The 27,925-nt window shown below is 50.9% G+C and overlaps 2 protein-coding genes across 6 annotated transcripts in view; both read left to right on the plus strand.

Moving 5' to 3' along the window:
• CUNH4orf50 (chromosome unknown C4orf50 homolog) overlaps positions 1-6,309 on the plus strand; it is an 88,048-nt gene extending 81,739 nt beyond the window's left edge. For all 4 annotated transcript variants that reach the window (XM_026788637.1, XM_026788638.1, XM_026788640.1 and 1 more), the window contains one exon: positions 1,149-6,309. In XM_026788637.1, the coding sequence (XP_026644438.1) occupies positions 1,149-1,235 (87 nt within the window). In that variant the 3' untranslated portion in view covers positions 1,236-6,309. The remainder of the gene's footprint in view (positions 1-1,148) is intronic.
• Positions 6,310-13,078: 6,769 nt separating this feature from the next.
• Positions 13,079-27,925, plus strand: part of Crmp1 (collapsin response mediator protein 1) — a 54,136-nt gene continuing 39,289 nt past the window's right edge. Inside the window, exon 1 of one of the 2 annotated variants that reach the window (XM_005365951.2) lies at positions 13,079-13,550. In XM_005365951.2, coding sequence (XP_005366008.1) covers positions 13,170-13,550 — 381 coding nt within the window. In that variant the 5' untranslated portion in view covers positions 13,079-13,169. Of the gene's footprint in view, positions 13,551-16,929; positions 17,189-27,925 lie in introns of those variants that run through there. The other variant, XM_005365952.2, reaches the window with a different exon arrangement.

Genomic DNA, 27,925 nt, shown 5'->3' on the forward strand with positions numbered 1-27,925 from the left:
AGAGAGAGAGAGAACAATGAGATCTGCACTACAGGACTGGACACTGAGGATGATGCTGGGGATGACAGTCTTGTGAGGGATGCAGCTCAGACTGTGCTGCTGCTGTCCAACTCCACAGACCCTCAGCATCACAGCAAAGCCGGCCTTGGTGATGTCAGCTGTGAGGCTGGCCACGGAACTGCACGAGGATGCTCTGCTGTGGTAGGGTATCACTCTTCAGGGGTTTCCCTCTGGGCTGTCACACTGCCCAGATATTTGAATGAATCTGGCAGCTTCCCTATGGGCTCCTCTCCAGCCTGCATTTCCCAAACCCCACCCAGTTTGCACTATCTCCAGCCTCTTGTGTGTTCTCTGCCTAGAAAACTCCTATGGGTCTCTGATATTCTGCCCGGATATCACAATCTCTAGGAATTCACCAATCCCCATAGTTTTCTTTCTTATTTCTCCTTCCTCTCTGAACCCTCATCATGCCCAGCACCCCTCCCTCCTCCAGCCACACAGCCCCTCTCTTTTCAGCTTTCACCATATTGGCTTCTCTACACAAGACCCTGCCCAGGCTGCCTGGCAGTCTCCTCTCGTTCATGTTCCTGTTCTGCTACCTCCAAGATTCCTTCCTGGAAATCGCAGCAACTATCCTGATTCAGTACAGCTGTGATTTCCCCACCTCTCACTGTTTCCTCCAGCTCAGTGGAACCGCCACAGGGTTGTCTGTATCCTCTGAACCTGGCACCAGGCCTGGCAGAGGCTAGGATCTGATAACTCTGCCAAAAGAACAGTAAATATGCCCCTGAGACCCCATTGCTTTCTTCCTTTGGTCAGTTCTCAAGCCTTCTTTGGACCATTGGCCTCCAAGAAGGCCTCATGAACACTAGAAAGCCTGTGTGCACCAGACTTGATCATGTAACACTTTCATAGAACACCCATGGTTCACGGACACCCCAGTAACAAGTCTGCTCTCTGAAAACACCACGTAGCTTCTTTTCCAAGTGTGAGCATCTGGAGAGTTGTCCTGCAGGCCCTATGCATGTGGAGATTCAAGGCACGGCCCCAGCAATCTGAAGGCTGGCCCATCTGGACAGCTCTCAGTGGTGGCCACACGGGTGGCCTGCTCCCTCCAGAGACTCATCTCCCTGCTCTCCCTGTTACAGGAAAGAAGACAGCACCATCAGGCACAGCATGCTGGCAAAGATGAATGGCTGTCCCAGGTGACCAATGGAGCAGAGGTGGCTCTGTGATTTACAGTCCTTTCAAGAGCTGAGTTACAAGCCGTGTCACCACCCTGTACCGGTCATCATGAGGGGATGTGTCTCTCTACATGAGGCTGGTGAGAGCCTCAGAAGTCCCCGGCATTGGTGTGGAGCAATGGCAGGACCCTGGGATTTGGAGTTTCCTGACTGGCTGTGTCACTTGCACAAATGGCTTAACTTTTTGAATGTCTCCTTCTTAACCTGTTTGGGGAGTCTTTCTCCCATGTATGATGGATGGCAAGTCATTCTGACACTTCAGGATGGTGACTCTTGTATTGGAGCATCATGGTGTTTGTGAGCCATCTTTTGCTCACCTCCCTGATGTCATTCAGGACTTGCTGTCTTGAAGCACACACCATATTACTGATGTCTCTTCTACCTGCAGTAGGTCATGAGGCCTGCAGAGGATGGTTATAAAGTGACCTTGGTGATGATCTGGACATCATAGAGGTTCTACAGAGTCCCAGGCTGAATGGAGGTCTCACCTGTACTGGGAATTGTCTAGGGAGAGCCCCCCCCAGATGCCATCAGGCTCTCAAAGTAACAGACTCAGCGTCAAGCCGTGAACTCTACAGGGGATCCAGATACCTGCCTCTGCCCCTACCTTGCTGGTGACCCTTAGGCTATCCCTTGACCTCGAAGGGCTTCAGGTCCTCATCTGTGTAGTGGACACACCCACATGCTTTCCAGTTCACTGGCAGCTGCAGCACCTCCCTGTTTGGCATCATGGCTCTGTCGCTCCTGGTTATGAGCTCCTATTGCTGGTTTCTCCTGAGGAGCAGGTTTTGACTCATGGGAAAGGCTCCAGGTAGCCTCTCTGTTTCCAGAAGGAGGAAAGAGAACTGCTTATCCAAACACAGGCCACTTCTAACAACTGTGTCCTCTATTTGCCCCCTAGGTAGTCACAGCATGCCAAGCCAGCAACCCATACCAATGCCTTGTCCCATATCTGTGTTCTTATCCAGGGGCTTAGTTTCCTTGAAGGGGTGGGGTATTTCCCTTTAAGGGTGATGGGGCTGGCTGGTTCTGGCAGATGGGTATCCAACAGGACCTTTTGAGATCTAAGTACTCCCAGAAGATACAGGACCACCAAGATTCTGCTTGGATAGTCCTCCGGGAGCCAGCTTCCTAGCCTTGCTGCTGTGTTCAAGTGGAGGGTAGGAGATGGGTAATTCAGTAGGGATTTCTTGGGCTTGTGAAGAACCTGGGGCTTTGGTCAGTGAGGGAGGAGTGATAGACAACCTACGTGCTCAAACACAGAATCTAGCCCACAGTAGACACACAGGCTACCCTTGGAGGGACTGATCAAAACCCTGTCTTTGTGAGTTATGTTTTTGATTAGACTGAAGGTACAGAGTATAAACTCAGTGTCGTGACCATCTCATCCCTCCAGTTCACTGCGCTGAGCACATCCACACACTCAGTGCTGCGAAGCCATTGCCTCTACCATCTCCAGGGCTCTTTTGTCTTCTCAACTGAAACCCTATGTCCATTACACACTAGTTGCTCTTCCTCTTGGCCCAGACCCTGACAACCCCAACTCCATGTCTCTCTTGTCTGATTGCCCTAGGGACTTCATATAACATGTGTCCTGTAACTAGCTTCTTGGTCTGTATGACGTCTCCAGAGCTTGCCCATGCTAAGTTAATCAGCAGAATGCCCCTTTATAAAGCCAATCCTGCTTGTATTGGCCACATTATTTGTCCTCTCACAGAGCAGTGACACTGGGATCTCTGCTATCTTTTGAACGTGGGACTGATGCTGCCAGGAAGGTGAGCACTCAGATATGCCGATATATTTTATTCCTGTGTGTGTGCGCACGCGCACAAGCTGACTTAACATTTAAAGCCGAGATATTCCCTAGGAAGTTTCTGGAGAACATCAAGGTTCTCCAGAAAGCTGTGGGATCTGGTCACTTTGCTCCCCCAACTCCTTGTCTTCTTGGCCACCATGGGAGCTGTGTGAGGCTGCTCTGCTGTCTTCCAATGGCAAACACCTGTCCGGGTGCCTTGGGAATAGACTATTCTCCTCAACCCACTCCAAAGGCCAGCTGGCCGCCACCTTGCCGTGATTCAGTGACCGTCTCTCAGCACTGCACGTTACAGTGGCAGTGCAGATATCAGAAAGGATCAGAGCCTCAGCCTATCTATTCCCCAGGCAGGGAGTGATGCCATATGCTCCCTGGGATAGACTGGGCCCCATACTGCCCATCCCCACCTCAGGGCAAAGCCCTGAGCTATTTAAGTCCCAATTCGGTCTGTCTCATGGAGGAACACTGGAGGGAGAGCCCTTTCTCTGGCAGCCTGGAGGAGCTAAGACAGAGGGCGAAGTGTGTTTGGAAGGTGCTGATAACTCAGGCCAGTCCTGGAGGCTGAGTGTGCATGGAGCAGGACTCCTTCCCTGTGCTGTAAAGTGGAAAAGGAGGCTTGCACAACCTAGGACCGTTCCCAGGACTCACGAGGCCTATGGGAAGTTAACTTGGCATATACCAGGTACTCCCTAATTGTTGCTTCCCAGTCAGTGGGGTCACTTCTGAGGTCTCCCATCACTTTCCCCGAAAAAGCCAAGATGTCTAGGGAACACCCTGGCTTTCGATGTGCCTGCCTGATTTGAACCAGCCTGTAGTGGTCATCCTCTGGGCCATCTGCATAGTCTTCCCAGTACCAGGAGGATAGACTTAGAAGGTATCTGTTTTATAGTTCAAGATCAGCAAAGCCTGTGCTTGGCGTGGTGGCACTCATTTTTATCCTGGCATTTGAGAGCTATCAAATAGATAGAGGCAGGTAGATCTCTGTGTGTTTGAAGTAAGTCCCAGGCCATCCAGGGCTATACTGTGAGGTCCTCTTTCTATAATACAATTCTCCAAATACTTCTTCCACAAGGAGGGGCCTTTAGTTCCTGTTGGCTCACTCCGGAACTCACAGGCATGTGACACCGTGACGTAATGCTTTCCAGATCTTATTTATTGATTCAACCAACGGCATTGACTAAGAGCCAGGCTAGCCCCTGCAGCAGGAGCCCACTGTGGCCAGCTGTCAGTGGCTCTGCTACATGCTCCATTTGAATAGTCCTTCTCCATGACTTTGCCTTCAAGGGGCATCCATGGGCTGGATGGGGGGCTTCTTGTCTTCCTGGGCCAAGTTCTAGGTGGTCTGTTGTCCTGGGGTCCCACTGGTCTCCCCTCCCACTCAACACTGATGCTGTTGCTTCTTCTTTTCCAAAGCCTGGATGGAGACATATGAAACATCCTCTAACTTGAGGCACCCCTGGACCACACATGGGGGATCCTTTGAGGTCAGACTTGGACCCAGCAGAGCCTAGCCTCTTCCCCTTTGGGCTTTGGATGAGATAGGACACAGATGGAAAAGGCTCTTGTCAACATACATTCTGTAGGAAAAGACCAGATTGGTGCTGTTTGACTTTCATGTGCTAGCTAGAAGACAGAGACCACCTGGCATAGGAGGGGCGGAAAGGATTTAAAGCCAGAGCCACAAGGCTGCAGGGAGCAGTCTGAAGCTCTGACAGTGAAGACACCCCCCTAGCCCATTTTTTCACCTGCCAGTCTGAGCCCTAACACAGCCATCCACACCAGCATCTGCCAGGGGCACCAGTGAACAGGCTGGGTAGGGAAGTGCTTTGCAGACCTGAGCACAGTAAAGGTGCTTTGCTCAGGCTAATACTTTGGTGTGCGTGTATAGCATACCTACTGTGTGCCCTGTGACCTATGTGACCTGTCTGCCTTGAGATGATTTGGAAAATGTCCCTGGACTGAGAAGGATTGCCTGTCAGATGGCTGTACTACACATTCATAGATCATGACTAACAACAGCCAGGGAGTTGGCATGGCAACGTTTTCCCCTGAACTGTGAGGCAGTATGCTTAAAATAGGTACGCTGGAGGTGTGGCAGCCGCCGCCGAGACGGATAGCTCTGCAGCCTGAACTGGGTGGTAAGCTCAGGGTGGCCATGTCCTTGTCCGTCCCCAGCAGGTCAGCAGTGCAGGCACTGAGATGGCCGACCCAGGAGCATCCACTGTGGAATCTGGAGAAAGACTGGGGTTCACTGTGTAAACCCGTTTCCTTCGTGAAGCCCGGAAAACTTAAAGTGGGACATACTTAGCCAAGGGGCCCCAGATGGGCCTGAACTCGGTTCTGATCTCTTGTGGACTACTGCCCAGCAGTGCCATGGTGCAGCTGCTTCCGATTGAGGATGCGGCTCATTTTCTTGTGGGTTTCAATGTGAATGGCATCATTTAACACTGAGGCTGAGTTCGAGTCCTCCTTTTCTGTGGAATTCGTGTGTAGGATCCTCCTTGGGAAGTCCGGAGTCCTGGAATAGCTTGGAACTCTTGTCTTATGGCTAGACTTATGTGGGCGGGGTTTGACTCGGCCTCTCCCTACTTCTCCAATGTTCAGACCAGCAGAACTGATCAGAAGCTCATGAACATGGGGCTGAAGATGCAAGCTCGGCTGGTAGAAAGTTTGGCTGGCACATGTGAGGCCCACCTGTCACCATATACCCTGCATGTGTTGATGAACTACTGTGATCCCAGTGTTCCAGGGGTGGAGCAGGAGGATCAGGAGTTCAACTTACCTTCAGCTACATAGCAAGTTTGAAGCTTCCCTGAGATCTACAGATACTCAAGAACAAAACACAACAAACCATGAATTGAGCAGGGTGTGTTGTTACACGCCTCTTATCCTTGCATCTAGCACTCCGGAGGTGAGGATAGGAAGATCCAGAGTTCAGGGCTAGCCTGGGCTGTGTGAAATTGTCTGATAAAAATGTTCCTGAACCATCTGTGATGAGATTCATCTGTGAGTCTGGTTCATCATCACTGCAGAGGATGGGGACCCAGGTGTCACACAAGAGTGCCCTGCACTCCTTTTGCTCCGCAGGTGATTGAATGAGGTTAATAATTTCAGGGACTGTTTCTCCTATAAGCTCTGAGCTGCCTGAAAGAGACTCATGGCTTGTGCTTGTTTCCAAGTGGAGGGGCTAGAAGATGAGACTTTCCTCCTTCCCTCCCTTCCTTCTTCATCCTATCCTTCCTTCCTCTTTCCCTTTCTTTCGTTTCTTTTTTTGGGGGGGGGGCGGGGTGGGGTTGAGACACTCTCATGGCTTTATACAGCCCAGACTGGTTTTGTACCCCGATTCCCTGCTTCTGGCTCCCAAGTAGTGGGATTGCTGACATGTGACACCCCCCCCCCGCTTGGAAAGTAAACCTTTTCGAGGCCTCAGCTTGTCAGAAGAGGGCGCTAGATGGTTTTGACATCTTTCCCATGATCCATGTGTTCTCCTTGCTGAGTGGGTGCTCGGCTCACCTGCAGAGGTTGTCCTGGATGGGACCCAAGCAAGGATGCTTTGGGGAAGCTCTGAGAGAGGCAGCTGGGGAGATAACAATCCACTTTCAGACAGTGAACCAATGTTGCCCCCACCCCCATTCCCTGCTCCAGATGACACTGTGGGCTTCTCCTCTGCTCCAATTGTATTTATTTTTACTGTCCTCTGGGAAAGAAGTGTGCAGGTAGGAATTTCCCATCTTTGAAATGTTTCTGACCACAAGGCAGCTTGGTGACTTGGCTGTTGAGGCTCTCTTGAGTCTCTGTGTGTCTTGTGGAGTCAGAGCACACAATGAAAGATGACCTTCAGTTCCCTGTGACAAGTCCTGATGATGGGGTCTTGGTGGCCAATCACTGCAGAACTACCTGAAAATCTAGGGAATGTAAGGTAACTCTGGCATTTTCCTTGCATCCTGAAGTCTTCTGGGCCAGAAATGCCACGAGAGACAAATCTACCAATTGCTCAATAAATGGCAGCAAATTCCATTCCTGCATTAGTGCCACTGGCCAAGTGTATTCCACTCGGTTTGGGCATAAATACTTTGAGATTCTTTGGTGCCTTATAGAAGCAGAAGGGAAAACCCCAGAGTCTTGCTGACACCTTTAGCTCCCTTCTCCCTGTAATGACAAGTTCTAGAAAAGGTTCATACCTTGGGCCCAAAATCATTTGGACTAAGTAAGTGCACCATGAGATTAAAGGGCAGTGTTTTCTTCATTTCATCTGATCTTCATTCATGCTCCGATTTCATAAATCCTAGCTGCCCTACAATCTGACTCTGGCATTGTGAGAAGACTGAACCAAGACCCAAGAGTAAGGCTTTCTTCAAAAGCATGGCTTTTGGGTGATTGTTTCCATGACAAAGGGTGACCTGATGGAATATTTAATGATAAGCAAAAGAGAAGCGAAGAATGGATGAGATTCATTGTCAAACATGGCTGAAAACTTGATTTCAATTCTGTATCATTTTCCATTCCAACTGAAACAATATAATGCAGTGTGTGTAAATACGACCTTGGACTAGTGGTGGGGGAAGTGGAAGCTAGGTCAAGGATAATTCTCACTTAGAGCCTTTACTGGGCCAAGTACAAGGCCGGCAGAGGTGGGAGGGTTAGTGAGAAGCCAGATCCACACCCTGAGCTCAAACTCTGGCCCGGCCACCAACCTGCTGTGGAAGTTCAGACTGACTCTCCCAGCCTCTTCAGGGCAACAGGGGGGAGGTGGGTGTGAGGGTCAGTCTGTGTTTCTGAAAACACTCAAAGAATGTTGACGGACACCAGGGACTTCTGTCATTCCCCTGGAAGCAATCTGTATGCAGACACCCCTGAGCAAGTCAGAGCACAGGCTACCCCTTGGAGCTGGGGACTGATGCTTCGGTTTTTCCCAACCAGCCTTTCATGGCCAGTGGGGGAAGGGAATAGGAACCACTGGCTGGGTTGCTGAAGAGAGTCCCTGGTCTTCTCAGTCTTTGGGGTGAGAACTAGGAAGGAGCAGAAATCACAGGACAGATGTAAAACACAATAGCTTTTGAGAGATTGTGTGCATTCCAGCCAGGTGGCGGGTTTACAATAACCTTACAGCCCACTGCTAAAATCTAAAAGGACTCTTCCACAACTGTGTTAGCAAACCCAGAGTCAAAACTTTGGCAGGCCCACCATGTCCCTCTCCCGGTGAACCACTCTGGTTCACAGAGGCATGGTCCAGTGACGTGTGGAACCCTTTCCTGTTGGATGCTATCCTGCAGGACCCCAAGGGATTGGCAGTGGCTGTACCATGCCTGTAGTGGGGCGAACAGAGTGATGGGTATTTGTTAGCCCCTCCCATCACCACTCAGACCTGTGTAACTCAGGCTCAGTTGCCCCATCAGGATTTCTGATGATAATAATTCCATCTTGTGTAAATTAGAGCAGGATGTTCTCTTGTTATGCAGAAGTATTTTTCTATGTTAGTGAAATGTATACTTTGTGTAATTTTGTACATTCAAACATATGCTTTTTTCATGATTAAAGTATTTTTTTCCCTTTTAGTGTTTGGTGATGGGTTCATTACTGAATTTTGGAGGTCCTGGTCTAATGTAAAAAGGAGTGAGTTCAGGACTCTCTCCTTTTCTGGTGGGAAATAAACTATTTTCTTGTGAATCCAATCAACTCAGTACAAACAACAGGATAATACCCTTTACTACCATGTTAATTTCTTCTGGCCAAGAGACTAATGGCAAAAGCCAACACTTCTACATTTACTTATACTCAAAGTCCTCCTACCTCTAATTCCTGAGTGCTGAGATTACAGGTATGAGATCCCATCCCCCAGCGCCCTTGTCTTTTCTAATTCTGGCATCCAGAGCCTGAAGTGGGTCTCAACAACAAAGTGTTGGCAGAATGAATTTGTTTCAGACTCCAGAGAAGAATACATATTCCTGCCTTTTCCTCCACGGAGAGGCTGCCTGCCTGGCTTGGCTTGGGGTTCCTCCTGCATCTTCAAGGGCAGGACTGCAGCACGCATTCTCTCTGCTTCGCTGTTACATTGCCATCTCATCCTGTCCCTTGGCCTCTTGCTCTTGTTTTCACCAAGATATTCTCCCACATCCTCTTCATTTCCAGATCTTTAAGCACACCCCGAATCCTCATTTGGCATGTAGGTTAATACATGGGTCCAAGAGATTGTATGAACATCACGGAGCAGCTTACTTCTGTGCAGTGTATTCTGGGTGGGAGCAGCTGGAAAAGGCTGGTATTTAGAACTCTGGGTCTGTGGCTCATACTGGCCTGGCTGTGTATCTCTGGCTCACTGTAGGAAGCTCCCCTGCCCGCTCTGAATTTCTCACATCTCAGATGAGCCCATCACTTTGGCTAAAAGACTGACAAAGAGCAGTATACCCCTGACAACAAATTGCAGTTCCATTTTTCAAAAACATCCCGCCCTTCCAACAGGGTCATTCTGTGCAGCGCTGACTGGCCTGAAACTTATTATGTAGACCAGGCTGGTCTCAAATTTATGGAGACCCTACTGTCTCCGCCTCTCTAGTGCTGGTATTAAAGGTATGTGTTACTATGCCAAACAAAATTTTCTTTTGATAAGTTGTATTTTTGCATTTATTCTGCCTAATCAAAACGTCTGGAGTTGGGCTTGTCCCCTCTGCTACACTCTTGATGTGTCCCTCTGTCAGTGCCCTGGAAGGCTGCACAGTCTCCAGGGTGAGCTCAAGGTTAGGTTTTCTCACATTTCTGGTGTTGTTAATTTAGGTCAACTTTTCCTTGGAGGACTGAGAGGTCATAGCTCTCTACCACAGGATGGGCTTGATCCAGTATCCTGGATATCATTTGCCAGCCACTGTCCCCGGCTCTCTGACAGCTCCTGGTACATTTTTAGCTCAGAACCTGCCTCAGTTTTCTGCCCCCAGTTCTCTGCTCCACTTACCTTACTGACTTTGACTGAAGAGATGTCACAGGAAGGCCTCTAACAAACCTGACTAGAGGGTGTCCCAACCTACTTTTTTCCTGGAGCACATGAGTGATAGGTTTACAATGTGGCCTCCTCAGCACAACAGCCTAAAGGTGGAGGTGGCAAAGCTGCCATTGGCCTGGCTGAAGGAGTCAATGGTGCACAAAGTAGAGCATTTACAAAGAATACACAGTGCCAGCATTTGATGTTCTGCTCTGCAAGGGAGGAAGGAGAGATGACTGGCCCAGACAGTGACCACACAGTGGCGCCCAAAAGCTGTCTTGGGTGACTAAGGTTTCACTAAGGACAAGAGTCTGACTCCCATGTCCACACTCATCTGAAGGTACCTCCCTTGTCCTTTTCTCTCTCCTCTCCCAAGGGACCACCTCAGTCAGACATTTTGGGGAGAGAAAGGGCTGATGGTTAGAATGCAGGCTCAGCAGGAGACTACGTTTTAGCATCCCAACAGTCTCCTTGCCATCTGTGCCTCTAGGCAAAGGATTTAATCTCTCAGCCACATTTTCCTAATCTGGAAAATGAGGCTAAAATAGCACCTTCAGGCTTGCGGGGGTGGGGGTGGGAGTGAGGGTGGGTGGTGCACAAAGCATTCTTGTTGGTAAGGTGCCCCAGGCAGGTGGTAAACACTTGGTAAGTGGAAACTGATTTTCCTCGCTTCTGCCTAAACAAAATGAGTGCTTCCTCCCATCGAGCCCTCTATGTTCACAAACTGGCTGGCTCTTTCTCCCGAGGGAAGGGGCTTTCTTTTCTTTCTTAAAAATCTATTCACTTATTCTTTCTTTAAAAAAATTATTCATTTATTTGTATGTGTGTGAATCTTCATGAGTTTATGTGCACCGCATGCACCTCAGAGAGCACAGAGGCCAAAGGAGGGTGTCATGTCCCCTGGAACTGGAGGTACAGGCATTGGTGAGCTTCCATGTCAGTGTAGGAACAAACAAGAGCAGTAAGAGTTCTTAACTGCTGAGTCCTCGCTCCTGCCTCTTCCTTTATTCCCTTTAAGAGATATATTTCGTTTTTTACTTTTGTTTTTGTATCTGTGTGATGTGTGTGCCCCCTCTCTCCCATCTCTCTGTGTATGTGTGGGTGTGTCTGTGGGTGCCCACAGAGACCAGAAATGGGTGGTGTATGTTCTCCTGGAGCTGTAGTTACAAGCAGTTGTGAGCCACCTGACATAGGTGCTGAGAACCCAACTCAGGTCCTCTGAAAGGTGGTAAGTGCTTTTAATTTCTAAACCATCTCTCCAGGCCTAAGATTTTCTTAAAAAGCAATAAGGTTTCCCAGCACCATCGGCAAGGCTAGAGAGACCGTGTCCCCAAAATGGTGACCATTGAAAAGACTCTTCCTGAGGCCAAGGACTTTATAAATGCTTTCCTGTGTCTCCAGCATTGGTCCCTGTCGAGTATGGGTAAGTGGAAGAGGAAGGAACTTTCCAACTGTGCACTGACCTTGGATGATCATGAAGACCCAGGCAGACAGGGGCAGGCAGCCACGTGAAGTGGACCCGGCAGGCAACTGTTTGCTTCTCCATTTTCTCAATCTGACAACTGAAGGGCCCCACTTGTAACACAGACTGCCTTGGTCCAGGTTTCAAATGAATACAAGGTATCAGCTGATGTAGAACCTATGTGGTAGAATCTTCAGGCTGTCATCTCAACAATCATGTTCATTGTGCTGTCTATCTGGAATTTTCCAAGATTGTTCACGGAGTTCTGTGACCTTTCTTTGGGTGCTGAAGGGACAGCTCCCAGCGCAGTGAAGCCAACTAAAGGACAGATGCTGAATCAGGCTTCCTACTGCTTCCCTCCAATCCTGACTGCCAGTTTGGACTTGTCTGCCTAGGGGGCTGGCAGCTTGTGAGTCTTCCATCCAGAAAGCACAGCTGAGATTCCAGGGTCCCCAGGGACTAAAAAGTCATGAATAAATGAGGGGACGGTGACTGTTGCCTGGCCTCTGAGAAGGAGAAACCCTAAGTCTTCACACTTCTTCATGGTTAGAGGAGCCCCCAACTCTCCAGAATCAAGCTCCAGGCACAGCTAGAGTGGACTGTACTCAGGATGCGGGAGATGCCCATAGATGGAGGCTGTTGGCCGGATGATTGCCTGCTGTGTGTGTGCGTCTAGCTCTTTCCACTTCTCTCATGTCTGGTGGGGATGTGTGTGTATTCCCTGCCAGCAGTTTACAGGCTGGTATGTGTGAGTTTGCCTTGGTACTGTGTGGAAATTGTCCAGCCAGAGGTGTCTTTGGAGTCTGTATCTAACACGTGTGTGGGTCATTGGTTCACGTACAAGCATCTGGGAGTTAATACTAACATGGCTCCCTTGCTGCGCAGTAGGGACCTGTTCCCGAGTTCTGCATGCTACATTCCTGTATCATTTTCCCCTTAGAAGGTTGGCCCTTGAGAACAGGATTTCATTACACACTTAGCCCAGTCCCCAGCACCTACACTACTACCAGACCCGCTTAGGCAATCAGTGTAGCAGTGTTGACTAAGCCAGTTGGGGGTTGGATGTGAATGCCTCTGACTGTGCACACAAGTTCATTTAACTTCTGATTTTTGTTATGGGTGGGGTTGTCTGAGAGTGAGAATCTCTGGTTTATGTGTGTCCATGGTGTTCCCACTGTCTGAAGGTACCTGATTTGGGTATGTACTAGCATGCCTGTGCAACTCTGGTGTGTGAGGTGAAGCTTCACCGTGTGTGTGTCTGTATGTGTGTGTGTGTGTGTGTGTGTGTGTGTGTGTGTGGTGTGCGCGCGCGCACCGCCCCCACCCCATCTCTGTCCGCACCCTGCGTTCCTCTAGGAGGCAGAGAGCCGGGTGTGTGGAGGGCACTGCGGCTCCGCCGCCCGCCCTCCGTGCTGCGGCTCCAGAACGTCACCACCCTCTCCACCCCGGCTGCGGTCCCCGCCCCCGCGGTCCTTTGTAGCTGGTGGTGGTGGAGGCCCCGGTCACCGCAGGCCCCGCCCCGCCCCGCCCAGACCCCGCCCCTCGTGGTCCACGCCCAGTTCTCCCTCCCTCCCTCCCTCCTTGCCCGACCGCAGTCGCGCTTGGGCCGCCGCGGGCCCGCACCGAGGCGCGCAGCGCGGAGGCAGCGGTGGCGAGGGCTGACCGCCGGGGACGGGGATGGCGGAACGGCGGCGCGCGTGGAACACGGAGGACGACCTGCCGGTGTACCTGGCGCGGCCGGGTAGCGCGGCTCAGACCCCGCGCCAGAAGTACGGCGGCATGTTCGCTGCTGTGGAGGGCGCCTACGAGAACAAGACCATCGACTTCGACGCCTACAGCGTGGGCCGCCGCGGCTCCGCGCGCACGCCACGCAGCGCTGGCCGGCCCGATGCCGTGGGCCTGCCGTGCCCCGGCGGCAGCGAGGACACCGCCAGCGATGTGAGTGAGCCCTCTGGCTCTGCCGTCAGTTCGCCAGGCGACCGTGATGACAGACCACCGGCGTTGCGCATCCGATGCCCTGCTCCCCGCGACCTGCCCCTCGGTCGGGACAATGGCCAGGTACCCTCGGGGCGCGTGGGCCGGACGTGGGGGGCAGGGCCCTTGGAGACCCAGGGCTTGGGCAGCGCGAAGGCGAGTGCTAGGGCCCGCTGCCACCAGGGTCTGGGGGACTGCAACAGCCCCTCCCCCATTTTATTCTACAAGAGGTTCAGAGAGGTTGTACGCTAGGCCAGGGTTGGCCAGCATAGCCTCTGGACTCTGGAGGAATCTCTCAGGTCTAGAACGCCAGAACTGGGTTCTGAGAGGGGAAGTAAGTTGCTGCCGCTGCCGCTAAGGGACCTGTAAAATGAATTTAAGCCTCATTTCTCTTTCTGGTGTTCTGTGAATAGGGAGCATTCTCTGTCTTCCTCCAAACATCTATTCTCTCCTCAGTGATTGTGAAGTGCTTATGCTCTGGGAGAGGTTCACCAAATGACTCTGCTCATAAGAGTGCACCCCGACCCTCCCTGTGGGACGATTTAGTCAAGGGTTTGGACAGCGGTCAGTTAGAAATGGATGTGCAAACTGGAAGGAAATCTGGGATTTGAATCCCTAGTTCTCAAAGTGGGGAGGGACATCAGGGAAAGGCACGGCCAGGGCTTCGGCCCTATATGTTTTCTTCCCTAAGTTGCGATTTGCCTGGGAACACGGCTGGACTGACAGAAGAGTCCTGGACTGGGTGGGTGAGGTCAGAGCCACGTGCCTGGGAAACAGAAGTTGGAATAACGCTGGGAGCTCTCCCTTGAGCGCTGGCTGGTCTGGCTAGGCAGCTTGGCCCCACCCTCCAGAAGTTCCCAGGCTGGGGCGAGCTGTGAACTCATTTCTAGAATTAAGTTCCAGGTAAAGATCAATAAATGTTTGCTGTTGAATTTTATTATCATTCTTAATTATTTAACTCTTCCCATTAACGCTATGAGAGTCACAAAATGAAGCAAGAGGGAGGGAGATCTTGAACAGGACTGTAATCTGTACTAGCGATTTGGAGAAGGAAATGGACTGGTCTGAGGGTGGTATCCCTGCCTCCGGCTTTTTACGCCTACTTGGGAGCTCTCCGTGGTCCTGAATCTGGGACCTGGGAGTGGGAGATGGGGGTTGAGGGGTGAGGAGCAAAGAACTAGCTGGAGCCTCGGCTTCCTTATCCCTTTATCTCCTCCTTGGAAGTAGGGCCTGGCGTGGGAAACAGGATCTCTGGCTCCATCAGAGCTACAGGGTTCCGAAACCCAGCCACCGCCTGGAACCAGCCAAGATGTTTCACCTTCTTTAAGCTGCCTTCATCTGTGACCCGAGAGTGGCAGTCTGCTCAGCTTCCCTCAATGGGGAGTACCCAGGAGGCGAGTGCTCTTTGTGCCTGGTTCGGAGCTGACCTTGGCTTGACGGTGGTGGTCAGGGTCATCCACACTAGCTTTGTCCCCAGCTCTGCCATGGCTGGCGGGGCAGCTGTGCCTTGGTATTTCTGGACTCTGGTCGCTTCGCCTGCTCCTGTGTTCTTCCCTCCCAGGTCCCTTCTGTCCTTTCTCCCAGGCTTCTTAGGGATTGGACAAAAGACTGCGTCCGAGTTCTCCCAAAGCACTCGCTGGTGGGGACTGTGGAGCGAAAGAGCTCCCGGCCCCTTTACTTTTTGGAGACCGCAGGGCTTGGGTTGCAGAGGGTTGGGGATCAGGGGCTGGCCTCAACTCTCCGGCAAAGGGTGCCGGGGCCCCTCTCCCGCCCATAAGGCTCTTTTCTGGGAGGGAGGAGGGATTTCTACAGCGCAGGCGCAACGTTTGCAGTTGCCAGAGGCCGGTGGCTGCAGCGCTTTGTACCGGCAAAGTCTGCTTGGGAGCAGCAATCTGTTTGGCTAGTCGCGAACATGGCTCCTCCCTCTGACTTGCACGTGGCCCAGCCCCTCTCGGTAGCTTGCCTGCCTAGACCCCTCTGGCTGGCCCTAGGGAATGCCGGGGTGCTGGAACCTATTATTTAGTGTTGAGGAAGGGAATCCAGGTGTCAGTTGGAAGGATGCCGCTGCCATTCGCAGCTTCCGGTCATTAATGAGAATTTAGGAGCCACAGAACAGGGACTTAATGAGTACGGAACCCGCATCAATCTGGCTTCCAGACACTGCCCTGCGGCAGCTAATATATGCTATTTTTATCTCTGTATATGTGCGGAATTTTACCTCTGCAACTTCAGTTTTCTTATCTGTAAAAAGGGGGAATCATAGCTTAGTGGGTTCCCAGATATAAGCTTGTTCTTTCTGAGCCTGTAACCCCACCTGATCTTCCTCAGTAGACTAGGCAACCGCCTTTTTTCCTGTGGTGCAGCATGCCAGACCCCAGCAGGGTCCAGAGGTTTTTTTCACGCCTCACCTTCCGTGGCAACCCGGAAGTGGAGGAGCGTGTCTATGCACAGGGTCAGTGGAGGGAATTGTGCAGGCAGGAAATGAGCTCATTGTCAGGGAAATGGCTTGCTCCTGCCTGGGGGCAGCTGCCCAAAGCTTTAAGGTCTGCTGGGGCTCCCTCTCCATCTTTTGTCCTCTCTTGGTGAAGTTTGGCAAGCTTTGTCCTACCTTCTTTCTTACCTCTCCCAGAGCAACATCGGGACTATGGGTCCTCAGGGCTTTAAATACTCACACGAGAGGTAGGAAACCGCCTTTTCCCCCTGTCCCCAGAGCTGTAGAGACCTTGGTGTCAGTTCTAGCTTTCCAAGCACTCATTGTCAAGCTACTGGTCACAATGACAGGACACTGAGAGGAGAGAGCGGCTGAAGGGTCAGAGCCCATTATGACCCATGGATTCTGGCTGCCCTAGTCCTGTTTGCTGCAATGCCTCTGACCGGGAATGGAAATGGAGAGGGTAAAGAGAGAGGTGAAGACCCTGGAGATGGGCCCAGAAAAATGAGTAAATGAGTACACCTTGACTAAGGTGGACTACTCAAGGCTACAGCGTGAAAGAATGTTTGGGTTTGGGTATGGAAAAGGCCCATTCAGAGGATGGAGAAACAGAGACCATGAAAAGAATGGTAGGGAGCGGCGGGGCGGGAATCCTTGAGCGCGATCCTAAAAGGCCAAGGATGCTTCCAGAAATTAGGGATAGTGTTGGCTCCCGGTCCACTCTCCCTTCCAAGCACAGGTTACCGGCAGAGACTCAGAGACACCTGTGGCTTTGCTCAAAGCCTTTGCCCTTGCGCCCGAAGGCCATTCCTTGCTTTTAAAAACACTGAAAAGCAGATTCTCCTAGTTGCGCGAGCAATGCCGGGGCTCAGGCGAGGGCGCTGGGCGGGGGTCGGGGGCGGAGTGGGGGAGATCGGAAGGGAAGCGCTTCCTGGTTCGAGCCGTGAGGGGCGAATCCGGTTCTGCTGCCGCCACCGGGAGGAGCTGTCTGTCTTCAGCGCCCTCCTCTCGCCCTGCCTCTCCCTCCTCCTCCCGCCCTCCTTGCCAAGCCGGGAGGTGCAGGCAGCCGGAGCAGCGGCGGCGGGCCGAGCAGCGGGGAGTGGGCAGCGGTGGTCGCCGAGCTTCTGTCCTTCCCTCCATCCCTTCTGGTCCTTTGTCGCTGCTCCCACGAGTAGTGCCGCCGGGAGAGAGCCGGGTAGGGCGTCAGACAGTCGGCAGCTCCAGAAGCTAGGTGGAGGGCTCCAGGGGGGCCATGTCTCATCAGGGGAAGAAGAGCATCCCGCACATCACGGTAAGCGCCCCCGCCCTGCCGCGGTGCTTTGTGGCTTGGGGGTGGTCGCCATCAGGGTCCAGACCTGTGGGGGGGACAGCAGGGGCGCCCCCGGAGGCTTCCTGCGTCGCCGCGAGTGGGGCGGGGCCCGTCTAGCCGAGGCCGCCCCCTCCCCCTCTGGGGACAATGAGGGGGAGCCCCTCATGGCAGGGCGGGGCTGGAGTCTCCGGTCCCTCTCCCCGCGGGCGTGCAGCCCCCTCCCTCTGCGGGATGTGCCGGAGGATGGCGTGGCCGGGAGGACGTGGAGCTGAACAAAAGAGGGAGGGGCGCGGGGTCCCAGCCCCCTCCCTCGGCCTCACGCTAGGATGGAGGGGGTTTGCCTGGCCTAGTGCACCTGGTTCCTGCAGCACCCCTCCCTTGCACCTTGCAGCCTGCAGAGGAAGGAAAAAGATGCGGTTCATCACTCTTCGCTTACTGATGGGTGGAAGGCCGGAATTGGAGCTGCGCCATGATGGAGAGGCACCTCTCCCATGTCTCACTGCAGCTAAAAATATCCCAGTGATCCACACCGGCAGCTGCGGCTTCTTAAGGGTTAACCGCAAAGGCTGAGCTGCCCGAAAATGGGGTAGTAGTGTAGGCTGAACATCTGGGCTGTGTCCCTGGGTGTGGCCGGAAACAAAGGAGCCCTGATCTCTAGAAGCTTTGTCTAGGCTGGGAGCTAAGGGTGATGAGGTCAGAAGCTACATCCTCCACTGAGTTCCTGCCTGGTGTTAGAACCAGCACACAGTTGCCCAGAGATGGCAGCCCAGAGCCTGGGGTGGCAATGCTGGAGCATCCTGGTGCTGGGAGGCGGGATTCCCAGAGCTGGCATTCCCAGGGGTAATCTTGAGGTTTGAAGGTGGAGACTCGGCTTGATTCATGCAGGGTTCTGGCTCAGGGGCAGCTCCAGGGCCCCTGCAAGGCAGCTTCTGGTTAGAGGTGGGTGCTAACTTTTCCTAGGGAGCTGTCAAATGTGACACTCTGCTAGTTTTATTGTCCGAGGGAGGTCCTTTCAGGGAAGCGCTGCTGTGAAGCAGGAGGAGGCTGGAAAATAGGCTGTGAGTATGGGTGAGGAGGAGGGTGGGAGGAGACTTGGTTCCCTGTCTGGCTTTCACCCCTCCTGAACCCAGCTTCAGCTCTCACCAGCAGAACTCTGCTGCGTTCCTATCTACAGAAGCGACTCTAGGGGATGGAGGCAGAACCATATCTATCCATTTTGTAAGCCCTGTAGATGGGAGAGGTCCTTGGAGGGAATGTGGTGGCTATTTGGGAGACAATGAGGGAAGAAAGCCTGGGATTATTTGAGCAGGTTCCTGCAGGAAGGCCTGCTGATCTTGGGCCCCTGCCAGGAGAACTAAGGCAGGTGATAAGGTGGGCCTGGTGCAGGGACTAATGAGTCAATAGCTTGGGTCCCTCTGTGTTGTGTGCCCCTAGCAGATCAAAGGGTGCCGGTGTCTCAGGTTGAAGTCCAACAGATGGCTGCTAGGCAGGTCTGTGGGAAGGGCTCCTTTGGAGTCATTCCTATGGCTCTCAGTCTGTTGAGCTGCAGGGCCATCCTGCTGTGACCTTCTGCAGTGGAGATGAAGGGCTCAGCCTTGACACCAGATGGCTGTGGGTATGTGTCCTGCGGTGGTGGCTTTTTGAGCCCCGGTGCTTTGCTATCCATAGCAGGTACCCCCACAAGACTCATGAGCAGCCTGGCCATCCCGGCAGAGTTGTTAGTGTGTTGGCACCCTTGACTTACAAAAGGGTACTGCTGGCCTGTCTGCTGCTTTAATCCTTAATGCAAAGTAGACGATTAGCCTGTGGGACAATCGCAAAGATGTTCTGCTAACCTCAGGCGTGGTTCCAGCGAGTATGGTCAGGAGAGATGCAGAAAGGGTATCTCAGTTACTTAAAAAGGCCTACGAGAAGGCACTTGTTCCTTTGAAGCACATTGTCTGCCCCAACCACAAAAATTTGTGGTTTTAAGAGGAAATAGCAAGCTTTAGAGGCTGGATATGAAGGTAAGAACCCTTCCTATACAGGGGGACCTTTGCTAATGGTACATAGGCTGTGATGGGGGATCAGGTCCCCCTTTGAAATGCCACTGTGGCTTTCTAGATGCTACAGCCCTCACCTGCCCCCCAGCAGCCATTGGGTAGTTTATAACAAGTGCCTGGTCTCTGCCAGACATAGGGACAGTGGGAAGGAAATGGCCTTAGCTCCCACAGTTAGCAATAATTGACATCCTATCCACAAATGGCCATAAAAGGTGGGTATAGTGAAGGGGAGTAAGGAGTCTGCAGGCGACTTCAGCAGGCATGTAAAGGACAGGGGCCAAAGGAGGTGGCTCTTGGAGGAGGCAGGAGAAAAGCCAGCATTATGGGTTCCCACCTCGGCTGCCGTGTGGCTTTTCTGCACACTGAAAGCAAACCTTGGAAAAGTCAAAGGTGCTTCAGTCAGCCTGAGGAGAAGCTTGAGGTGCAGGAAGGCTCAAGATTCAGGGCACAGAAGCAAGCAGAGAGCACAGCTGCACTCTCAGGTCCCTTTTGCAGGGTGCTGGGTCACCCCATGGGCCCATTAATCTCTCTGATGGAGAGAGATCCACAGAGATGGAGATCTAGGCTTCGGTGGGGAATCTGGAGGTGTGTACTAGAACAAGGAGCACAGGGGCACACAGGCCATGCACCTTATGGACAGACATGAAGATGGAACTAGAAAAATGCTTTACTCTGATTGGCTATGATTTGGAGTCGTTTCTTCTTTTAAGTATCCCAATCCTTCGTGAGATGATGGACAAGTTGGCCTGATGGAGAAGGAAGATGGGAAACACACACTTAGTCTCTATCCCCAGGGGCTATCTAAAATGTTGATGAAGCTCTCTCATGGGTGGATTTTCCTATAATGAATAGCACAGACGGGGAGGGGGGAGTTAACATAGCTGAAGCTATTTACAGGTGCCCACTGTGTTTAGCAAGTACAGTATCTTGGGTGTGGCTCTGAGCAAACAAAGGCATTGGACTCCCTGGCCTTGCAGAAGCTCTGGGCTCCCAGAGAAGCCACAGGGTGTGTGTGTGCTTACTCAGCTGTGTGCAGGAGGAAGTCAGGGAGCTTGCTATGGTGCTTCTGGTTATTATTAACAATGGGACTTGCAGCCCTTGCTGTAGTCTACTGGGCTCCTATTATCTTCCACACAGATCTTAGAACCATGGGAATAGGGTAGCCTTGGTATATTATCAATCATCATTGCTTCCCAAAGAGGAAACTAAGGTTCGAAGGTATGCAGTGGCGGGTCAGGGTTCTTCTATTGGGCTAAGGAAGAAAGATTCATGTTCAAGTTTACATTCAAACAGGCAGAGTGAGTGGACTGTTCTGGTTGTTGAGAAAAATCATTGGGTGGGCATTTTGTGGTGTGTGTTTGTATATGTGAATATATGGTGGTGTGAAAATGTGTGTGTGTGTGTGTGTGTGTGTGTGTGTGTTTAATCAAACAGTGAAGGCAGGGAAGAAACTCATATTAGGCTGGAGTTGTGACTCTAATATAAAACAGATGGGGAAAATAGAAACAAAAAAAGCAGCCTTTGAAGCATGTGGCTGTCTATCCCAAAGGGGACCTTCATCTAGAGTAGCTGTTCACTTATTCCCTGAGTCTTTGCACAAAGGATTTGGATACTTGCACAATTTGGAAAATCAATTGGAAGCCACATACCAGCACTAAGGACCCAGGAAGAGCAGAGGACAGCACACCAGGGCCACCGTGGGCTGATCTGAGCTTTAGCCATCCACGACAGAGGCAGAAATCCCAATAATGTAAAGTTTATGGGCAGGAAGAGGTGAGCCAAATTCTAAGAAAAAATATTTCTATTATGACCAAATTCTTTTTTTGGCCTTTTTTTATTTACATTTTTTTCATTTTACATACTAGCCCCAGTTCCCCTCCTTTATCCTGCTTCCCTGTCTCCCCCTATCCCATTCCCATCCACTCCTCAGAGGGGCAAGACCTCCCTTGGGGAGCCAACAAAGTTTGGCAGACCAAAAAAACCAAATTCTTAAGGAGGTTTTCAGAAGGGACACAGAGGTGATGGCAGTTATGAACACCCGTTCTTTAATTTTTTTTTAATTTTTTTGACGCAGGATCTATCTCACTTTGTATGTAGCCTAGGCTATCCTATAACTCGCTCTGTAGCTCAGGCTAACCTTTATTATCAATGCTCTTGCTTAGTCTTCCCAAGTGCTGAGATTCCAGGCATAAATTCCTTGTAACAGTTCTGATATTTCAGGCATAAATTCCTTGTAACTGTTCTGATATTTCAGGCATGAATTCCTTGTAACAGTTGCTTCATGGGTTCATTACAAAGTGAACTTGGCCAGTGCTTATGGAACACATTCAGTGTAATACTCCCAAGAGTTCCTAGCACATAGCAAGTATCTAACAGGTCAGACACAGCTCCTTATTCATTCACCCTGAGGAACTAGAAATTTGAATTTTACCTTAGCGACTAGTACTGTTCAAACAGTGACTGTGCAGGATTCCTTACCAAATTGGCCATCAAAGTGACAAAGTGCACGCACCTGAAACACGTTTATAGTCGCTAAAGGACAGGTTGGCTCAGAGCATGCCAGGGGAATTCTAAGACAAGGATCAGGCTGTGGTACTGGCTAGAAGCCACAGAAGGCTTCATGGGTTTCACAGAGGCAAGAACAAGAATTTGATTGCTGGACACAAGGATGGAACAGCACTGATGAGATCTGTGTTGGGAGGAGAGAACCATCACCCAAAGAAGGTGAAGAGTTTTACACAGAAGAATCAGAAGGTGAGGGACTTGAGAGAGATCCAAATTCCCAGGCAACTGAGGATGCTTCAGGGCTGTGGAGGTTAGAGTGTGCCCTAGGTAATAGAAATGACACAGACTCCAAGGAGACGTCTGATCCTGGTCAAGTCACTTACTCTTCTTAGATATTGAATTCCTTTTCTTAGTGTGAAATAGGTGAGGTGGTTGAGATTCAGTGTTACAGCGTACAATTCTGAAGCCCTATGGGTCATAGGAAGACACTGAAGGATGCTGTGTTAAAAGAAAACAGTGACGGTTCTGAAGTCAGGATTTCTGGGCTTGAATCTTCAGAGTCAACACAGTCTCTCTATCCATCAATCTTTCTCTATGTTCATCTATAAAATAAGACTAGTAATACCAGCCACCATGGGTCCCCCCCGATCACTAGCTGAAAAACCATGTAAGGTTTTTAAGAGTTTCTGCACAGTAAACACCACATGGGGTAGCTGTCAGCACAATCACTATGGGGCAGTGTATTGGTCAGTGTTGTGCAACAGTACAAAACCCCAAGATCCAGCTCATACCACAGGCCTTGCTGCTGTGAGAAGGTGCATCTGCCCCATGTATCTTTCCACATTGAGACCCAGGCTGAAGGAGGAGCAGAGCGTGCCTACTGGAAGCTACCTAAAAGGCCTTTAGCAACTTCTGCCCTATCATGGCATGTATCATATATATCATGCAATATTTCAAGTCCTAGGGCTGAGCCTAAAGTTGGGATAAACCTGAAGTCAGTTTCCTGGAGGTGAATAGAAGATTTCATGGGCCAGTTCTGGTGTCAAAGAGATAATTGTCTGTTGAAACCATGCTGACCTTGTTGTGCAAATATATGTGTGATGGAGAAAAGGCGCAGTGATGATTCTTAGGTGGGGCTGGTTCGAAGGGCAGTTAGCAGTATAGGTTGGCATGGCAGTGTGAGGCAAGGGCCAGGTGTAGAGAAGGAACCACTTAGAGGTGTAGAAGAGACCCTGCAGAAAGGAAGCTCATGGGAGTGGTGTGGTGTGGTGCGCTAGAACCATCCCCAACTGAACTGTGGGTCAGCGACAAAGTTTACGGAGTGTTTTAACAACATCTGTCTCAGAGTTCTGAGCACTCCCAGGTGCTAAGTAGAGCCTGGTTTGCTGCTGTGAGCAAAAATGAAGCATCTGGTGCTGACAAGACAAAGAAGCCTCAGAGGACGTCCTCCTTCCCACAGGACCAAGGAGAACTAGGTCGGCAGCAGACAGTGGGATGGTGTTGAAGGGCAAGTCTGTGCAGTCATTGCTGCTAAGGGCCTCAGAGATAAGGAAACATGGCTGCCAACCTAGCTGGTGGTGATGCTTTTTGAACACTTCAGGAGTGTTTCTGGGTTTTAGACTATTTGACCATTTTCCTGGTTAGACTGAGAGAACTCCACTTCCCTGGGTGTGATGCCTAGATCGCAAGTTTTGCTCTAAGCTAATGCAACTGTGAATCAGTGCTGGTTGGTGGTTCACGCCGTGGGGTGGGAGCTGGGATACTTGACAGGGAACGTGATTCAGCACTCACAAGTGGGGCTGGGGAGTGGCTCAGTGTGTAAAATGCTTGCCACACAGCAAGAGGATCTGAGTCTGTAACCCTAACTCCTGAAAAGACTGGGTGTGGTGCATACATCTGTAACTCCAGCTTGGGCGGGGGAGGGGTGATGAGGAGGGACACTGGGTGGTGAGATAAGATCCCCAGAGCTCACTGGCCAGCCAGCCTAACCAAATCCATGAGCTACAGGTTCCATGTGAGACCCGATCTTAAAGAATATGGTGGAGAGAAATTGAGGAAGATGGGTCACAGCATCGTCTGACTCTCCACATGAATGCTATCTGATGGACATGAGCACGCGTCCACATGAACACATTTGCATAACATATACATATCAGAAAGCAAGAGCAAACAGGTGAAATGAAGACCTTGGTGCCCGTGGCTGTGTGAACTCCCAGTCCCATGGGCTTTCCTCAGCCCTCTGCTGCAGGAACCTAGCGCTCCCTCCTTGGGTAGGATTGCTCTCTCTGGCATTCTGCCTTTGCCAGCAAGATCCACTCTCTAAGGAGCCCTTCATCCTGGGGTGGGAGCTGTGGGCTCTTTGGTTAGTTTCTCACGTCCATATGTTCCACATAAGCACACAGAGGACTGAGAGAGTCACCCCTTCATTTGCCAGTCACCTAAGGGACTCCTTACTGTGTGGGGGATGGATGAGTCCACATGGTAAGCCATGCTTCTCAGCTGAGTGAGCTTTTAGCTACCCCTGCATGGATTCTCCTTAAGGCCTGTCTGGGCTTAGCTCTGGCTAGTTTGCACCATGGAGGCTCTTTTAGAGTGAAACCTTGGCAGTAGGAAGAGGACAGATCTGCTTTGCCAGGGGGCTTTGCTGGTTTTCACACTGGACAGCACCATTTTCAGAACTGTTCACGTTCAAGTGGGAACATGTGCGTATGACCTTACTCCCAGTGGCTTGACTCAGTAACAACCTGGTGTCAGTTTCAAGGAGGACTCAGTGGATCTGATACAGAACCTAACCATGTAGAGCAAGCACATGACTGCTCAAGGGATGTAGTCCCCATCCTCAGACCAGGCTGGTATGCACACATGTACAGGCATACGTGTTGCTGGAGATTGAACTCAGAGTGTCAGGCACGCTAGGCAAGGTTTCTACCACCATGCTATATCCTTAGCAGAAAGGTGCTTTTTGTCATAACAGATCCTGAAGGCTTAAGTCCTAGCACAATCTTCACAAATATTTGCATTCTGTAAACTCTACATTGAAGGGAATCTTATAAACTTGGGGAGGTTTTCTGTGTTTGTGTAGAAAATGCCTGACATGATTTATTCTCCTAGCTCATGTAGGGATTCCGAATGCCTTCTTCTAGAATCTTTACAGTTACAGGAGGTCACTGCCTCACACACAGCTGGGTTAGCTCTGGGACAATTCTGTGTGGCAGGTGTTTCTTTTGTGATGTGCCCGTGGTTGGCCCTGATAAATTACCCAGTGCTCTTCTCTCCTGCTGTTCTCAATACTGGGGAGCTGTTCTTCAACACTAGGGCCTTCTCTTCTCCAACCACCTCCTCTATCCTTTCTCTGTGCCAAGAACAGCATCATGTTCGGCTTCTCTTCTTCTCTGTCCCAGTTTGCTTTCTGTTGCTGTGTATGAGACACTCTAACCAAAAGCAATTTAGGGAAGGAAAGGGTTGGTGTTTGGCTTACACTTCCAAGTCATAGTCCATCACTGAGGGAAGTCAGGACAAGAACCAGAGCAGCAAATCGAAGGCAGGTTTGGTTGCTACTCTATGTAGTGTTAGCTCTTACAAGGGAAGTCACGCACAGCCAAGGATATACAACAAGAACCATGAAGGTCCACTGAGTGCTGGCTTACCCACAGGCTCATGATACAGCCAGCCCAGGACCACCTGCCCAGGGGATGATACCCTCACAGTGGGCTGGGCCCTTCCACATTGATTAACAAGACAATCCTTCATCTACACATCCACAGGCCTGTCTGATCTTGGCAGTGCCTTGATTGAGGACTGAGACTCCTTGCTCTAGGTATGTCAAATTGACAGTGAAAGCTACAGGGTCCATCTCTCTTTTTTTCTTTTCACTAAGTTTTATTTCTGGGCATATATAGCACTATGAATCCAAAATTGAACTTGAATGATTTGGCACTGATTTTTAAAGAACAAACAAGGAAAATTCCTCTTACTTCCTCAAATGCCTGGATGCAGATGTATGACCTGGAATCATGGATCTCCTGGGCTGATGTTCAGTGTGTGGGCAGCTTGTGGGCTTCTAGATCTTCAGGCAATCCCATGAGGCCAGATCTCTGACTGCCTCCATCTACAGAGGAAGAACACAGCCTGCAGAGGTGACATGGGGGTGGGGTGGGTGTTATAATAAGAAGCAGCGGGGCTTCGTCCCCGGCACCCGGCTGCCCACATGGCTAGCTCTAGCTTATGCCCCGAAATAATTACACGGAAACTATATTCTTTTAAACACTGCTTGGCCCATTATATCTAGCCTTTTCTCGGCTAACTCTCACACCTGGACTAGCCCATTTTTAATAATCTGTGTAGCCCACGAGCTGGCTTACCAGGAATAATCTTAACCTGAGTCTGCCTGGAGTGGGAGAATCATGGCAACTCCCTGACTCAGCTTCTTTCTCCCAGCCTTCTGTTCTGTTTACTCCACCCACCTATGTTTTAACCTATGAGGGCCAAGCAGTTTCTTTATTGCTTAGCCAATGAAATCAACAGATTGATATATGACACTCCCACATCAGGTGGGGTCTCAGAACCAAGTGGAGGATCTGTCTTCTAGGAAATAAGGCAGATAAGGCTGAGCTGAAAGATGGAACACCCTGAATATGCAGCCAAAGGTACAGACCTCTCACTGGCGGAGCTCCACAGGGTGCTAGAGCCAGGCCACTGGGATGGTGATGAGGAGGCAAAGATCTGCAGGGTGAGCAGACCTGGCAAGTAGCCCACCCTTCTGGGATGTCACAAACAAAGACACGGTGGCTTTAGTAGGTAAGTATAATGGCTCTCATGGAGGACCCTCCCAGGGTTCTGTGGATGGAGTTGCCCTTGAAAGGTTGTGGGTTGAGGTCAGACAATTGGATTTGTGCTTCAGAAAGTCGCTCTGGTGTCACATGGTAGAAACAAGAGACTTGGCAGGGAGACAGGTGTGAGGGTCAGCCCAGGCTGGGTGCAGTAAAAGGTGGAAGCATCAGATGGTGTGGGGACCTTCCCCATGTGGACAAGACGGTGTTAGGTCCCAGGTATGTTGTGTTTGCCGTGTTGGAAACTTGATCCTCAGTGTATTGTGTTAGACACGAGTCTCATAAGAGATAATAAGGAAAGTGAGCCTAACAGAAAGTGATGATGCCACGAAGCTGCACCCTTCTGAGCAGACCAGTGTAGTCGGCATGGAGATGGGCTACAAGAGGGAGCTGTGCACACCCTTGGCCCGTCATGTTCCTGGCCCTTCTGTTTTCATCTCAGATGATAGCACACCGATCCTGTCACAGGCTCACACCAGACTCTTGGGCTTCCCAGTCTCCACAATCACAAGCAAAATAAACTTGTACTGGTTAATAAGCCACAGTCTCGTGTGTTCTGTGACTGCAGGTAAGACAGGTAGAGATAGCATGTGAGATGGGAGTGGCCGAAGTTGGAAACACACATCTCCGTATGACTCAGCTCCCCACAGAAGGACTCTCTGCCACACATTGCCCACACAGCTGAACACACATCAGTCCTGTGTCCTGCATGGGTACTGAAGCACAGGTTGGCACACACCTGTGACAGTGTAGGGCGGCTGGACTCTGTATGGTGTCCACGGAAACTGATGTTCTCCACACACATATTCGGTGAGATAATGAGGCATTGCCAGTGTTCTTAGCTAAAGAGGGCTCTATGCCTAGTGTCTGACTCCCAGAGAGAGCACCCCTCAAAATTGTCAAAGCTTTTTCAATGTGCCTCTTGGACCACATTCTCAGCAGGAGGTAAGCTGAAGCGTGGGGTAGGGTGTGGATAAAAACCCTGGATAAATGACACAACAGATGTGGAGGGTCTATTGTTGCTTAACCTATTTAATGAGGGGGGGGTGGAGGCTCATGCACAATGAAGATATTTTTGTTCCTAGATAATCCCCCAGGAGTAAGAGAAGGGGGGAGTTACTGTATAGGAGCCAAGTGGGACAAAGTTCAAATTCTGGAACCATCTCTTGGCTATGTGATTTGGAGCAAACTACTTGCCTTCTCTGAATTTTCCCATTTGTAGCAGCTACTATTGCTTCCTATGGGGATTTAAGACTTAAAAATAGAAATGGAGACTCGTGTGGATTAGGCTAGGGCTACCTTTTGCAAGCACCATGAATGACCTGCCCAGTGGGGTCTTGGGA

This window comes from Microtus ochrogaster, unplaced genomic scaffold (assembly GCF_000317375.1).
Source record: "Microtus ochrogaster isolate Prairie Vole_2 unplaced genomic scaffold, MicOch1.0 UNK5, whole genome shotgun sequence".
NCBI lineage: Eukaryota > Metazoa > Chordata > Mammalia > Rodentia > Cricetidae > Microtus > Microtus ochrogaster.